The following is a 15,879-nucleotide window of genomic DNA, read 5'->3' as shown; positions in this document are numbered from 1 at the left end:
TATATAAAATCATATTGATACTGAACAACAAATTAACAAATTAATGGGAATTCAAAATGAAAAAATTTAACGCAGGCAATATTCCAACTTTTCAACAACAGTAGGATACTTGGCCAGTTTCTAAAACCATCCAGGATTAAAACATTTCCAAGGACCATTGAAAATCTGTCACTTCCATACTGGAAAACAAAATGGAGGTAGACACTTGCTCAGTCACACTGTTACATGTTTAGGGCACGATTCTCGGTTTGTCAAATGACAAACAGTACTTCAGAAACCGCATTCATCTCCACTTGAAATGAGACACAGGCCCTTTAACATATACCGCCAGATTCAGTTTGTGCAAGTGAAAACTGCATTCAATAAAACTCATGAAGCCATAACTTAGAAACTGGGTACCATCTATGGTATTGCTGCATTAACATCCAAACCTATGGTAACAGTGAATCTGGTTTGCCAAAAAAAACTCTAAAAAACTAAATCCAGAGATGCACAACACAAGTGTTAATGGCAAAAACATACTTTAATGATTCAAAAAATACAGCAAAACAAAATAAAGAGCAGCTTGTGCCAGATAGGAAAGTTAAATCCACAGCCAAGAGGACTTTATATATTATACCTAGACAGATGCTTATGAATCGAACGACAGCGCATAGTATTCATGGTAATCTAACGATGTAGTCAGCTAAGCACTATATGTTAATCAAACAAGTCACAGCAGCAGGGGAAAATGGGCTCGCTGGTGCAGAAAGCTGAATTATAGACCCAGTCCAGAATGAAGACTCTCAAATGGCATCGATGTCAATGTCGTCCTCATCCTTATTGTCAGACTTTTCTGGTTTCACAGTCTCCACGGTCAGCTCACGAGCAGAGGAGGAGTACACCACCTACATGAAAGGGAAGGGAAGGGTGTCACGAGAATGGCCACACTATGCAGTTCTTCTCAAGCCTTGGTCCCGTGTCTTACTCCACCCTGAACAGCCAAGGGCCAGTAGTGTCACCGACAGATCGCATAATGCAAACATCCCACTGAATTAAACAGCATTTAGAGCGGCAATGGAATTTACTTTGCAAAACCACCATACTCTGGCAATTTCTCTGCCAACTGTTGCCGACCAACTAGCACCCAGCCAAGAAAACTACGGTTCTAAATTATTGTACTGCTTTTAACAGTCATTATTCATCTCAATACGCTCATTGCTAAATTTACAATTTTCCACCACCTCAATCACCAAGTTAGCGGGCCCAAGACACACCTCAACATTTTCATCCTCGTCTCCCTCTTCCTCGCTGCCTTCACTCTCCTCCTCCGCCTCTTTCAGCCATTTGACGAAGGGAGCAGCCTTGGCATGTATTTCTTTGGCAAGCTCCTTGGAAACATACTTCTTGGACACCTACAACATTTACATTTCAATGAGTTAACAGACATGGTAGTGACGGGCTTAGAGTCGGTCCATCAGGAAACACAAATTTAAAGTTTGGTTTACTTTGTTTTGACCCTGAAACCATGTAATGTGGAAGCTGCAGGATGGTAAAAATTAAGTAGAAGTAGAGAGTGACCACTGTGGTCTTTTGCCACACAAATCCAGTTTGCCAATGGGTTTGGGAGTTTACGCGATAAAACTGGGGGGGTCCAGGTCAAGCCAGTGCTTCAAATGTACATAAACATGGACAATCCCTTCTTAATTCATAAACTGGCTTTGTTGCCAAAATGTCCATTTTGTTCTCAGGTAAGATCTGTGGACAGTAAATTATTTAGGTTACTCGTTACTGTCAAACTAAATATACATAAACAAATCCCAAAAATTGCCATTTTACACATTTATCATCAAATATGTAATCATTCGTCCATCACACCCTATTGGTGTGGGTAGTACCGCCCACATAATTTAGACTCATCACAAATTCAATTTATTATAATATATAAAGTTATTATAACAATCACGCTGATTCAGACCCAATGTTCTATGTGACAGGCCATTTGTTCAGTTTTCAGTCGTTGTACATTCAGATTTTAGATGCTTATTTAAAAGCCAAAATATGGACTCTTGTAGGTCTTGCGTACATACAGTCAAACTCACATTTGACATTTTAACGATTTTATACATTAAGCCTGCTGGTTTTATATAGGCAAAACTATTTGGTGCTACTGTACGTTTTCAAAGCATTTCAACCTTGATATCTGCATTTACATTTAAAAATGACCACATTAACAAATTTTAATAGATTAAAATTTGTCCAGTAAACTGAAAAGGTAAACGGACAGTTTGGCCAGTGTAACTGCAGAGCCCATATTTCTGCAAAACCTACATGCATCCAGTTCTAGTTCAGGGGTCAAAATGTCCAAATGATATTGAACCGGATGGATGCGGAGATGCAGAGACACCATCTTTGCAGTTACACTGGCACCAAAAATTTCTAGTGGACCTTTTCCTTGGAAACCCATGTTGAATTTCATGGCTTTTAGACATGCATAATGATTTTTTTCCAGTGGTGGCAAACATGTACAATAATTTTACCATTAGCTGATGTGGATTTTGTGAAATAAAAAAACAGGAATTAGATTATCAGGCACTTTTTTCCATTTTATGTACAATACGTGCATCATGAATACTTTCTCCCATACTTCTTAGGTTTTGATACTTGATACTCACCAAACTGAATTTGTGAGAGAAAAAACGAATCCTTGTTTTAATTGTGTTTCAGAATTAAGGACAAATTGGTCTTGATTGTACACATGCCCGTAAATTACTGCCATTCGCCACGTCTCCACTGCGTGCGGAGGCAGCACTGGATCTAGAGGCACTGGGACCGGGCTCACCTTCTCAGCCCAGGCAAGGATGACGTCCTCCTCCAGCAGGTCAGCGTCGTACAGGGCCTTCAGCACGATGGGCACGCGAGGGAGGAGCTGGGCCTGGTGCAGCTTCACCAGGCACTCAAACCCGCCCAGCAGGTACTTCTGTGCCTTCTTGTTGTTGTGGCAAAACTTTAAAACACGAAACGCAACACGTGTTGGCATCACCATGGCAGCAGGCAAACGTGTCAAGAAACAAGACCAGGTCAAAACTTAGTACATGGCTGGACCGGCCGACCAATGGTGTAACTTCATCACTCACTCCGTCACTCACTCACTGACTCAGACATTCGCGTTTGTAGAGCTGGCCCCGCTGTTGCGGTCCAGCCAATAATGTGAATAAACCGTACAGTGCTGTCCTTCAAAAAGGATGCCAGAAACCGTATGAGGTGCGGACACGTGTCGAGGAGGCGGGGGCTTCGCGACTCACGCGCAGGAAGTGGCGCTTGTACTTCTTGATCTGGTCCCGGATGTTCTCGTCGAACAGCAGCTCGCTCAGAATCAGGGGGCCCATGGCCTTCACGTCCAGACGCTCGGCCTCAGACAGGATCTCTTTGTCTGCCGTGTCGATGGCCCCTTCCTCCTTTTTTTCCTGTTCATGCAGAGATGTGTTGGTGAAGGCAGTACCAACATATGTCCATGCAGGTGGATTTCAGGAGGCAGTGCCACACCACTTTGAACCAACAATTCACCAACAACTATTTTAACCGTCCAGTTATTGGCCACTGTTCAATGACCATTTGCAACCAGAATCATCATTTTAATACGCATTTTTGTATTACAGAAAGATGCCCATTTTATTCAGTCGAGACAAAATTTTTGCTTTCCTAGTATATAAATGACAGTAAAACAAATGATCACCTTCCATTTCCTGAACTTGGAAAAAATATTAATAGTTATGGTATAGCTTGATAAATACTACAGTAAAGAAAGAACAACTGCCCCTTCAACTGCCCAATTCATTCCTAATTTACCTGGTAAATAACTTGGGCTGCTAGCTGATAACAGCACTATGACTGGCTACTGAGCCCTTTTTGGCAGTTAGTTATTCCCTCGCAAGTTACCCTTGGGGTGGGGGGCGGGGGGATAAAGGGAATAACAGGTGCAGAATAACTAAAGTTCACCTTGACAAAGTTGTAGAACAAGTTGACCCTCTCCTCCAGGGTCTTCTCCAAGTCCTCACTGAGGGTCAGGTTCTTAGCATGCTCGCTGATTTCCTCCATCCTGCGCCTCTGGGCCTCCTCCGTCGTCTCCTCTGCCCAGTCCTCATCCTCGTCGTCCCGGTCCTGGAGATGCGACACACAGGGCGGAGAGTCAGCGGGATGGCCCCCTCCCAACCAGGCGTGGAGTGTGGGAAAACCTCACACCTCACACCTGGACGAGGGGCCGGCGGGGTACTCACCACGGCGACAGGCGCGTCGATTTCCCCGTGGCTCCCTGCGTCGCTGCCGTTGGAGCCGTTCTCCTTGTCCTTCTTGCGGTTTTTCTTCTCCTTCTCCTTCTTGACTGATCCGCTGTCATTCTCTTCAGTTAAAAATATCACAGATAAATTTAGACAAATTCCAATGCCAAGGAAGGAAACGCAGCAGTTTTTAATGAAAACTTGAGTGAATAAAAATTTCACACAGCTTGAGCTACTGCTTATTTGCATATTTGGGTGACCAGCCAACAAACAGCTTGAGGTTGATCATGATTTACCATCCTAAAGCATCACATTATTTCAGTTATATTTTTATCCTCAAACAGAGGCGGGTGAGAAGGACCCTGCTTACCTGGAGGGTTTTTAAGAATGAAAGTGCACAGCTTGTGCCGCGTGTCCAGCATGCCACGGTACCCGCAGGCCTTGCACGAGTTGCCTATGGTTTGCTTCTTAGGGTTGATATGCTGCAACAAGAGAGGAAGAATCTAATTGAGTAGAAAGAACACGCACAACATACAAAGCACTGCAGCGCTAGAAAGGCTCATTTTCCTTCAAGCCGTATGAACCATGACTACACAGGGTTTCTTGCACGCTGCTGACAGAATCGTGTCAGCCTCGATCATTAGAATAAAGAAGTGAGTTAATTAAAGGGGGCGGTGCAAGAGCCTGGAGTCACACACGGGTTAAAGCAGAAAAACATTTTGAGCCTGAAAATATGGGTAAATAGGTGAATTGAACATGCATATAAAGAATACAGCACCCTTTACCAAACTATTGCACTGCAATTAAAATAAATAAATACACACATAAATAAAACAAGAAGTGCAACATGTCTATACGGCATAAAGATCATAAACAATGGAACACTTTAAAGTGCTTCCTTTTTTCTCAACATGAATAAAATGAACGCATGGAATGTTCATTTTTGTCTAAAATAATGGAACTACAAAATAAAGTAAAAAATATGCCATTTAAAGGCCTGGTCAACAAGTGAAATTTTAATCTATGGTTCAGAGGTGCACAGTATCTAATTTCCTCGTTCTTTTGGGGTTGTAAATAAAATCTGCAGCCGATCTAAGCAACTATCTTATATTTTTCATGGGTATTTGTATTTGTTTATCACAATCAGAATCGGAATCGTCTTTATTTGCCAAGTATGTTTACATATGCAATGAATTTGACTCCGGTTTAGTGGCTCTCAATATCCTTACACAAAAGAAAAAGAGTAACAACACAACAATCTTCAGTGATATACACAAGGAATGACAATAAACAGGATACAAATAGTGCAGGATGCAAATAGAGCTGTAAACAGGATACAAATAGTGCAAAGAAGTGAAGAGTGCAGTGAAAAGAAGTGAAGTATTCACTCAAGAATTCACTCAGGGGGAAAAAACACAGGATCTTCACCCAGTACGGTTTTTTGTTATTTTATCCTAGTTTTGACTTCTAGGCTCCTTCCTGTGGTGTCTCTCTCCCTTCCATTGTGATCTACACAAGATCACACTGTGAAATGGTTCCTAACTCGGGACATTTTGGAGGACAGGTTTGGAGCATAGCAAGATGCCATTATGTCAATTGGTCTATCCCAGAGTGAACCAGGTTAGTTTTAATAACGTTGGCGCGAAACTAGAGACCTCACTGTCCCGATCGAGCCAGTGCCCGGTCATTGCACTTAATCTACCCTCGTTAAATGTAGCTAACATTAGAGAAATAGCTAGGCAGATAGCAAACTCTTTGGGGATCCAGATTACATGTTTACTGATGATCACTGGCACACAAATTCAAATAAAACACAGATTTCTGGCGTACTGCCAAAGACCCTTAAGCCCTGGTTACAGAAACGCTCATGAGGCCACTCAAATATGGACTCCGGATTGGTGGAAATCCACACTACCGGACAGATTTTCATAAGACTGACGGGGGAGGGGGTGATCTGATCTAGAAGTTCGGCACAGTTTCAGCTGTAAGACTCAAATATAGACATACTGAAGTGCTTTGGCCTCAGCAAATGTTGAATATCATGCATACATGCATTTCGCCCAATCAGCTGCAAAGCACCAACTACTCAACATGAACTGCAACAACACTTTTTGCCTTTCCCGCTAAAAGGCTTGCAGCTTGACTGAAGAGCCCCATCAAAAGGGAAATGGGTAAAGGGAATCATGCTCACCAGGTCGGTTTCTGGATTATCGCATTCGGGACACAGCACAAATTTCCTGATGAATCCGTCCAGCATGTCCTGCAGCTTGTTTGCCTCGTGTGACCCGTTGACAATGTAGCGGTCATTCTTGGAATCAAACTGAGTCTGGGCACCCAGCTCACATCCAAAGAACTTGGTGGGATCTGCAGAAAGGACCCCAGTTGAGATAGGCAAGGCGTGGAAACTGCAATCCCCATGCATAGCTGTTTGAGCCATTCTTCAAAAAAGCAGGTCAGTGTATGAACTGGATGATTCTCCTCAGTGGCATCCACTCCATACACTAGCGCTCACATTGTTAAGCTACAGGAGTGCCATTTGTGCCAAATCAAAGCTGTTCTGTTCCTTACACCATAATACCCATTTGATAAAACATTCAATGGAAAACTCATGGGAGGACTTACAAGTAGGAGGCCTATTCAGAGCCTTTGCAACATCAACCATGTTGACGATAACGGTCTTGATTCCATTTCCTTTGCCTTCCACCTGGCAAAAAGTGACAGAATCATTGGAAATAGTTGTGTTTGGTAGCATTTATCAAGGATAAACCACTTACATTTATTATTGTGTATCAAAAAAGTCAAAACGAACATTTGAAAAGGAAAAAATGCTAAAACAAATGTAAACAGAGCAAATAAAATAGAAAATACACCAGATGGCTGCTAAAGGTCACTTAAAAATGTTCTTCTTTCTCCCCAATTTGGAATGCCCAAATAAATTTCAGCAGGGAGCCTTGCCGTAATTCTGCCATTAGGCTGGGTGAGTGCAGACACACGTGCGCTCCTCAAAAATGACATGAGGTCAACCACCATTTCTTAGCATGAGCCGGACTCACACAGACATTAGTCAAAGCAAGACGCTTCATGTGCAGCTCAGCAGGAGGGCATGTGAGCAACTGATTGATCTTCAGAGATCGCTGGCGCACGACGACATGGCATCATTCAGTCTGGCTGAAACCTTCCCATAGCACACAACAGACAAATAGCTATTTGGATACGCCAGGCTCCAAGTCAACCTACAAGTCTTCAGTGACCTTCACCCACCTTAGCGATCAGACGGGGCATCTTGTAGCGATAGAATTGATCTGACACGCTGCGGTTGACGTTGACAGACATTTTGGCCCACTGTTGGCTTTATCAGTAAGACAAAAAGATCTTGGATTGCAGTTTTTTGTTATCTTCTGCGTGGAGAAGAGTCGATGACATAAACGACTGCAGACGTATTCGGTCTCTGACATGAAAAAGATTGTGCCGCAGAGGCTGTGCGCTACTTGCTTGTAGGCTAAGTGTCCCCCACGCAGGTTCCAACAGCTGCACAACAGCTCTGCAACAGACACACATTTTAACATTCACTTTATGCATACAAGAGTTATTCAAGCAACTTCTGCTGCACTCCACCCACTTACATGGTACAGTCTTATCTCAAGGAAACACCGTAATTTTAGGCTGCCCTTCCCAATATATGAAAAAAAAAAAGTCAAAGTGTTCATCATGACGACAATTTCCTACTTTCAGCAAAAGGTGACCAAATGCAGTTTTAGTGATCAGCATGGATTAGGACTTTGCACCGACCGGACTGCAAACTGCATTACGTGGTAATCAAATCCCCTCCATCCCCCATGTCCATTCTATTCAAGTCTAAGCTACATTCATTAATGATAAAGGTGGTTTATACGCAGCAGTCGTTCAAAATAGTCGTCTGAAATGTATAGACGCTAGGAGAAATTCACATTTGATAAAACTGACAAATCTGTTCTCAGATGCGCCTAAGTGAACGGTCAACGTTTTCGCACTAGTGAAGGGGGTTCCCTAGTTGTTAGGGTTGTCACTACAACGTGGTCAAGTGGAATCAACATCTGAAGTATCTGAAGTACTTGGTTATTCCAATACGGGACTTGTTGGCCAAGTTCAATATGGTTTTCAATTTACACGTGTGTCACGTTCTCCTGAAAACTACTTTGTTAGCTTGTCGATACCCGTAAACCAAAGCTTGTAACCTTTACATTGATAGCCTGCTAACATATGCAATTTGCTATGCACATTAGCGTCAGTTGCTGGTTGACTAGCTGTCAGCACACCGAATCCAATGGTAGACGTATCAATACCTACCGTTAGTATTTTTTTTTTTTTTTTTAAGGCTTCACCATGAAATACCCACAACGGCTAAACGCATACTGTGAGTATTCAACGGGAATATATCAGCCCAATCTGATACAATTACATTAGCTAGCTCTGTGTTACTACTAGCTAGTCGACTTATTTTAAGACACACGCAATGTCAGTGACCGAAGACAAGCAATCCGTAATTACGGTTTAATGTCGTCCAAACAATCGACGGATTAGTCATCTTGAATAGTAATTAGAAAAAACAACGGCAACGTTAGTTCGTCACTGAACTCAGAAAGACAGCGCATCTCTTAGCGAATGGATTGTGGCAGCTAGTCTAGTGACATTACCTAACTGTATCATAACTAATAAATGTACCTTCTTGGTTAAATGTTTCAAAAAAGGGCCGCAAAGAACAAGGGCTAAAGATACACGTGTTACAAACCAGAAACATATGAAAAGCGTGTCTGGGCGAGATTCTTGTAGTCACACACCACCAGGCCCAGATTGTGCAATGTGGTGCAGAGTGCGTCATCAATACAGAGTCCGCGCGAGGAGAGACGCCATTTTGCCTCACACTTCACTACAGCATATGTGGTTCAATTGACACATCTGTACAACCAGTTAGGTCACATGCTGTGGAATTACAAAAAAAGACATTTGAAATAAACGAAGAAAGAAAAGTGTCCAAATACCTTTCCCATCCGTCGCTCCTGTCGTCCTGGTACTCACCGTGTTCGTGAAACAAAGACATAAACACACCGCTGGTCGCCCCTAGACGCTAGTGTGTAACTGCTATTTTATTTCGTTTGCTAGCTGGTTTAGCCAAAAGCAGTTTTACTGGGAAGTTGGACGGCACACGGTTGTGGACCGAATGTATTGACAGAATTCAACGTGGAGAAGAGCAGTGAGCTGATACAGCCACCCTGAAACACGAGACTCCTTCGGAAATTATGTATCTGAAAGAAACGTGACAGAGAAAAAACAGCATTAATTACTTAACCTGAATTCAAAAGGACACCATACTATCAGCTGGCAAATGTTATGTTAGTAATGTAATGTAGCCACATGTCTTCAAATTGGTACCGTTACGTTATGCCGCTCCAGATCAACTAGTTAGCTTGCTATATCCAATACCGTTGCTTAAATATATCCTCAACTGTTTGGTCTGGTATTTTATTTATGTAGTAAATGAACTATTCTAACGTAGACCACTTGCTAAACCTGCCACCAATGGCTCGGTATACGCTGACCTTACCTGTCAAGCACTCATTCAGGCGATACAAAGCTGTAACGCATACGTGCTAGCTAACGTTACAAACATGGATGTCTGTACGGAGTGGACCTAGCTAAGTTACCGATTCCGCCCCGTACCGTACCCATTGGCTGTATCGACTGCCCACGTGACAAGCCTAACGTTCTATTTGTTCATTTCGATGGCAATCATTACACTAAGGATGATTCATGTGAAGCTTTTTCCATGGTAGATTTGCGTCTGTGGTAGCTGAGATCACATGAGTGAGGCGTTCTATTTAAGTATGCTCTATGTAGTTTGCATTTCGCACAATTCGCAGTTGTACCCTTCAAAAAGCAGTATTACCCATACAAACATATTATGCATTAAGAGGCTGCACGTTAGGATCACTGCCATTCTTAATAGGGATTACATAGTCGTAATGATAATTTCGATAAGGATATCGCAGTGAAATAAACACGTTTTGTTTTGTCCACCACTGTCACTGAAGGCTAATTCTCGTGTGGCTATGGTCCGAGAGTACTCTACTCACAAGTATCTGTAGCTTAATTGTACTACCAGCCATACTCTAAAATGTTTTATTGAATTAATTCATCAGTATTGACTGTAACTTTTAGTGTGTAAAGGAATTAATTACTATCACGGAAATGTTTAGATTTGTATTTACTGCACTGTACATTTGTCGGGCGGTAGCTGGAGAAAATGCTTCTGTCCCCAATACTAATACACGGGAATCTGAATTACTGTTTGACGTTCGGTTTGTCTCTGATGATCCCCACATTTAGGCCATACCCCCTGCTGTGACACAAAATATGTGTTCAACAGAAGAGGCTTTTATGTAGATTGAAAGCTCTCGACTAGCTTTCAGCTCCCGGAGAACAATGGCATTCGAGAACAGCGCAGTGTGAGATGCAATTACAGGGTTGTAAACTGGCAGGCTGATAGGCCACTCCGCTGGATTATGCATGGTATTTTGAGTAGAGGGATGATTGTGTGGAGGGTATGCCATATGCAAACTCCTCCCTCTCCCCACCGTCAAGAACTGTGGGAAATACATCTATTCCCAAACAGCACATTACTTTATCTCCTGACAGAACAATGAACAGAAATGCACAGGTAAAAATGTTTAATGTAAGAATATGTTGCTGATAATATTGGTTTTGATTTCTCATGTAATGTCAGTTGCAAATAGTCTGTTTAGCATGAGAGTTCAAACTAAAAATGAAGTTACCTACGGCGGTATGTTCTCTTAATATGTAAAAGTGTGGGATGGAATGAGATGCTTGGCTGCTGAAATAGACGGTAGACCTGTTTCCAGTGCTCACACAAATTACATGGAGATTTTCAGTTGTTCAAAATTATGAAAACATGGTTGGGGGGGGGACACCAAGTTTTTTTTTTAAATGGTATAGGACTGAAATTGTTATTAATGCTTTCATGGACCAAGGAAACTTTAATGGGAGAAGACATGTGAAAAAAACAGAAACTTAAACTTAAATGGGCTGAAACATTTCCACAATATTGGGACAACAATTTAATTAACAAAGTAAATTACATTCAGATTTCACAACAGCTCACCAACATAATGAACAAGTATGACAGTGATTCTTGAGTCAGGACAACATGCAGACAAGTCTCAGCTACAAAATCATGTAAAACAGGTTTCTTATTTACACACTTTCAAAAATTAAGTATTCTCTTTAAGACTTCATTTCTGTTAACTCAACACTAAAAATAATTCTCATTTGTTCCATCCAAAGCTTTTAAATCCACATGCATTTGCTTTTTTTTTTTAATTTATTTTTTTAATTGCATTTGCTGTTTTCACACTATTCTGAAAGCCCAAATTTCAAAATTACTTACCCATTTGCTTATATCCTTAAAGTAAATAATATTCTTAGAAACAATTGGATAAATATCATTCAGTAACTTAATTGATGAACAATACTAACTGAAGAAACAATCATTTTTCCTGAAAACAAAGTCCATCGGACAGGTGACAATCAATGACTGATGACAATGAATTTGATTACATTAATTTGGCAGATGCTTTTGTGACGGGGAGGCCAGGCCACATTCTTAATCACCGTTTCCCTCTAAGGCCAAAATCTAAACACTACATATCCTACACAAGGGTGAGGGGAGCAGATAGACCCCATCCAGGTGACCTGGTAGGACCCATCTGCAAGATAGGAAGCAAATCAAAAGAGGACAGTCCCAGAAATTCCCATCTCAGCCAAAGTGAAGAGTAGTCGTCGACCATGTCAAATGCTGCAGACAGATGTAAGAATCAGGACAGAGGCGGCATAAGGCTCTTGCAGTGGCAAGTGCCTCCATCACAGCCAGGAGGGCAGTCTGTCAAGTGCCCGGATCAGAAGCCAGTCTGGTGAGGGTCAAGCAGGTTCTGATGGAGAAGAGAATAGTTGTTTAAGCACTGCTCATTCAATGTTTGACAGAAAAGGCAGAAGTGATACAGATCAAGTTATTTCAGAGGGGTCCAAGGTAGGTTTCTTAAGGACTGGAGTAACAAGCCATTTCTTAAGTCAGAGGGAACATGGACAGATGCAAGGGAGGTATTAATGATAGATAAGGAAGGATCTTGCAAGAGACTGGAGGACTGATGGGATGGGGTCTAGCAAACAAGCAGTTGCATGATGAGTGGTCATGAGTTGAAGTACATCCAGAGACTGGGAGAGGCATGCATTGAAGGTGGAGGTAGCAAGGTCAACAGGCATGTTAGAGAAAGCAGGAAGAGGAAGAGTAGAGAGCAGTGGAAATAAGGGAGGGTTGTGAGGAGAGATTTCAGTGGACAAGCTGTTGTGGGAGAGTAGGTAGGAGAGTGAGAAGGAAACTGATCTGAGACATGGAGGGGCACCAACATGAGTTGGCATGTGGAGCAGCTTGTGCAGAGTACAAGGTCTAGTTGGTTGCCAGCCTTGTGTGGGGGAAGACTAAAGCCGCGTTTCCACCGCAGGAACTATACCCCGGAACTAGGAACCTTTTGAGGAACTCAGTGCGTTTCCACCGCAGGAACTAGGGTCTAAATTTAGTTCTGGGGGCTTTGTTTTACCCCCCAAAACGTTCCTGCTCGGGGGGTAGTACTTTCCGAAAGTACAGGAACCTTTTGGGTGGAGCTTGCAGCGCTGAACATTTCTGATTGGTCGAGTACTCGTAGCATTTGTGTTGTATTTCTTTTCCGCCATTACCCGCCATGTTTGAAAATATGCAGCGGCAAACCAATTTATTTTCATAATAACTTGAAATCAAACTTGTATGTTATGCGGCGCAGTAGCCTACTTTTGGTTATAGCCTGTCAACGTCTTGGAATTATAACGTGTGCTCTTCTGTTCTTTTCTTGCTTTAGTATTCGTTTTATAAAATGCTAAGCATTCGTGCTGGGACAGCATATTACGTAGGCTACCAAAACATTCAAACGGATTAATTCGGTTGCTGAATATTTTCTTCCGGATTTTCTTTGTTAGCCCGTTGTAATTGACTCAAAACGTTTGATACAGTTATGTGAGGTATGCGGTAGTTCTGCATAATTAACATTGGTGATACAGTACAAGCAAACTGGAAATCACCTTCCGCACTTTTTATCCGGGTAAAATAACAGGTTAATTCTAGTAATCTTCCCTTTAGCTTTTTCAGACTGCCGTAATTTTACTCAATTTTACTGCCATTTTTCAATTCCACAAAAGACCAGGAAGACTATGGACTCATTTATGGTGCATGGTTCGCATCTGGAGGGCACACTTCGCTGCTCGGCTAGCAGTAACTTCGAAGGAAAGCAAACGGTGGCTGTACCACTACTAATTTACATTTTCACGCAAGTCCGAGTTTTCGTTCTATTCTTGTCATTTTGCGATTAGCCTATATGGAATTGACGACGAGAAAGTAATAAAACAGCAAATTGTTTACAACGTGTGCATGTTTTCTGCTGTTAATGAATATGTTTGAGGGGATATGAAAATCAATAAATACAAAAGTAACCATATATAGTCATTGTTGGTAACCTGTTGTATACAAGTGGAATAAACCCCTCCGGGCTGTCCCGGTTATTAGAAAATAATGTAGGCTACTTCGGTGGTAGTATGGGGTTACAGAAGAAATCATATGACAGATGGACCGACGACAACGTCAGTGGGCTAATTTGCCTAATCTTCGCGGTACTTTAGACCCCGGTGGAAACGCAGACAACCATTGGCTGCAGGAACCTTTTAGTTCCTGGTAAAGTAGTTCCTGGGACTGAAAGTTCCGGGTAATTTTGGTGGAAACGCGGCTTAAGACTGGATGAGGGCAAAGGACTGGAGAAGTGAGGCAACCCTGAATAACTAGGAGCTCTGGTGGGAGGTTAAAGTCCCCCAGTAGAATAGCAGAAGTGCCATCCTCAAGGAGGGAGCTCAGGAGTGTTCAGCTCATCCAGGAAGCAGCAGAGTGGACCCGAAGGACAATACAGAACAATATGGAATTTAGTGGGATGTTACAATAACTGCATGAAATTTAGAGGAATTAAGGTTGTCTAGGAAGAATGCACAATTTCTAGGACAGAAATAAGCAAACCAGTGCCCTCGCCTCACCCAGAGGCCCTGGGGGTGTGCAAGGAGGAGCACCCCACAAACAGTACAGGTGGAGTGTTAGCATTTCCTGGAGTGATCCAGGTCTTAGAGCCAGGAAGTGGAGACTTGGCACATTAGTAATGCAGTCAGCTTTCTGGACAGCCTACAGGCAGTACAATAATCCACCCACCACAATGAGTTCCTTAGATCTGGACAGGGGTGGGTAGTGTTACATCCCAAATCTGTCCACAGCACAACAACGAAGACAAGAAATGGAACGCAACCTATACGTCCCTATTGCCCATAAAAGAAAATTTCCCCTCAACATACAATTATAAAAGAAGCGTGTGCACGACAAGTTCCTTGCTCAAGGATACAATGGTAGTGTCCTACCTGGGGAATCCAACCTGTGACCTTTAGGCTACAAGAGCAGATCCATCAATTATACTACATTGCTGGCCCTAACAATCATAGGTGTTGGACAAAACAGGTAAGGCCAAAGCAGGGCTTGCAGAAGACTACCAACCATAGTAAGGGAGTCATCCTTCTCCTAATGAAAAAAAACAAATGCTCTTCTACAGGTTTCCAACTCTACCCTAAAACCTAACAAATATGCACATACAAGCAAAGAACATTATCCATCCAAACACCATACAGAAAGACAAGAAATAACCAAAGAAACAAAACCACAAGTCTGCACCATTATACAGGCTCCAACCACAAAACTGCTCCACAAAAGCCACCCCTGTTCTTCAGCTGCAGCAGGTCTTTTTTAGGGCCACCAGCAGGTGAAGCCAATGAGGCAATTAGCAGCTCATTAAGTTGGAGCACAGGAAGAAAGAACCACATAACATGCAGGGGGTTAGTTTCAGCACCTGCATGAAGAAGTAGACCAGATTAGTCAGGTTGCACCTGCAGTGGATGAGAGTTAGGTGTCTGGAGTGAGGGAAGGAGCACAGATGAATTGGGGTTAAACATGCTAGGCACCTATTGAATATCAACAAGAAGGATCGGTGCAAAACGATGAGGAGGCTGCTTAGCCTCAGCTGAAGTTATAAATACGGGGTGTCGATTACCTAACTGCTATGAGCTCACAAGGGCGGAATACCACCAGGTGAAACTATTCAAAATTAGGAAAATCGCAATTTAAATAAATTGAGTGATGAGACAACGATGTTTTCTAACAAGCAAACAGCTGAAACAAAATTTAAATGATACGCTTATCTGAATACCACAAGCAGAAGTCAACAACACTAACAGAAGCACACTGAAAAACAAATAGCTAGAATCACTTAAATACCACCCAGTGAAACTATTCAATTAGCAAAACAATAGAACGCAATTTAAATCAGTCACCAAGTGATGACAACTATGTTCCCTAACTAGCAAACAGCTGGAAGAGAGCACAGTTCTTTTCAATACGTGTAGAACTGTATAACACCATTTAAAACATGTGGAATTTAATTTGATGTTTCATAAAAGCACA

The 15,879-nt window shown here is 42.2% G+C and overlaps 1 protein-coding gene and 1 long non-coding RNA gene across 5 annotated transcripts; both read right to left on the bottom strand.

The window, feature by feature from the left end:
• Window positions 1-504: 504 nt before the first annotated feature.
• LOC135257035 (eukaryotic translation initiation factor 5-like) lies at window positions 505-9,992 on the bottom strand. Of its 4 annotated transcripts, none has more exons than XM_064339412.1 (12): window positions 9,838-9,992; window positions 9,275-9,538; window positions 7,518-7,797; window positions 6,879-6,960; window positions 6,448-6,620; window positions 4,627-4,738; window positions 4,257-4,378; window positions 3,979-4,140; window positions 3,285-3,446; window positions 2,822-2,986; window positions 1,257-1,394; window positions 505-887 (listed from the first exon to the last, which is right to left on the bottom strand). In XM_064339412.1, the coding sequence occupies exons 3-12, from the start codon at window positions 7,587-7,589 to the stop codon at window positions 786-788; spliced, it is 1,290 nt and encodes a 429-aa protein (XP_064195482.1). In that variant the 5' UTR covers window positions 7,590-7,797; window positions 9,275-9,538; window positions 9,838-9,992; the 3' UTR covers window positions 505-785. The 4 variants fall into 4 exon arrangements, with proteins under 4 accessions (XP_064195482.1, XP_064195484.1, XP_064195483.1 ...); XM_064339414.1 differs by having other exon boundaries at window positions 9,312-9,538; XM_064339413.1 differs by lacking the exon at window positions 9,838-9,992 and adding an exon at window positions 9,666-9,803.
• A 1,620-nt stretch (window positions 9,993-11,612) lies between these two features.
• On the bottom strand, window positions 11,613-15,463 carry LOC135257034 (uncharacterized). The gene is made up of 2 exons (XR_010330578.1): window positions 15,269-15,463; window positions 11,613-12,238 (listed from the first exon to the last, which is right to left on the bottom strand). It is a non-coding gene; the product is annotated as an uncharacterized LOC135257034 (long non-coding RNA).
• Between the last annotated feature and the right edge of the window lie 416 nt (window positions 15,464-15,879).

This window comes from Anguilla rostrata, chromosome 6 (genome assembly GCF_018555375.3).
Source record: "Anguilla rostrata isolate EN2019 chromosome 6, ASM1855537v3, whole genome shotgun sequence".
Classification (NCBI taxonomy): domain Eukaryota; kingdom Metazoa; phylum Chordata; class Actinopteri; order Anguilliformes; family Anguillidae; genus Anguilla; species Anguilla rostrata.
Note: the sequence above shows the minus strand (reverse complement) of the source record. Positions and strands in the feature narration are given on the sequence as shown.

Excerpts from the sequence above, each read along its gene's own strand:
- LOC135257035 (XM_064339412.1), bottom strand. The coding sequence starts at position 7,589 with ATGTCTGTCAACGTCAACCGCAGCGTGTCAGATCAATTCTATCGCTAC. Across the intron at positions 4,379-4,626 it reads CATTCTTAAAAACCCTCCAG|AGAATGACAGCGGATCAGTC; the intron begins GTAAGCAGGGTC and ends TTTTAACTGAAG. Across the intron at positions 2,987-3,284 it reads ACAAGCGCCACTTCCTGCGC|TTTTGCCACAACAACAAGAA; the intron begins GTGAGTCGCGAA and ends CGTGTTTTAAAG.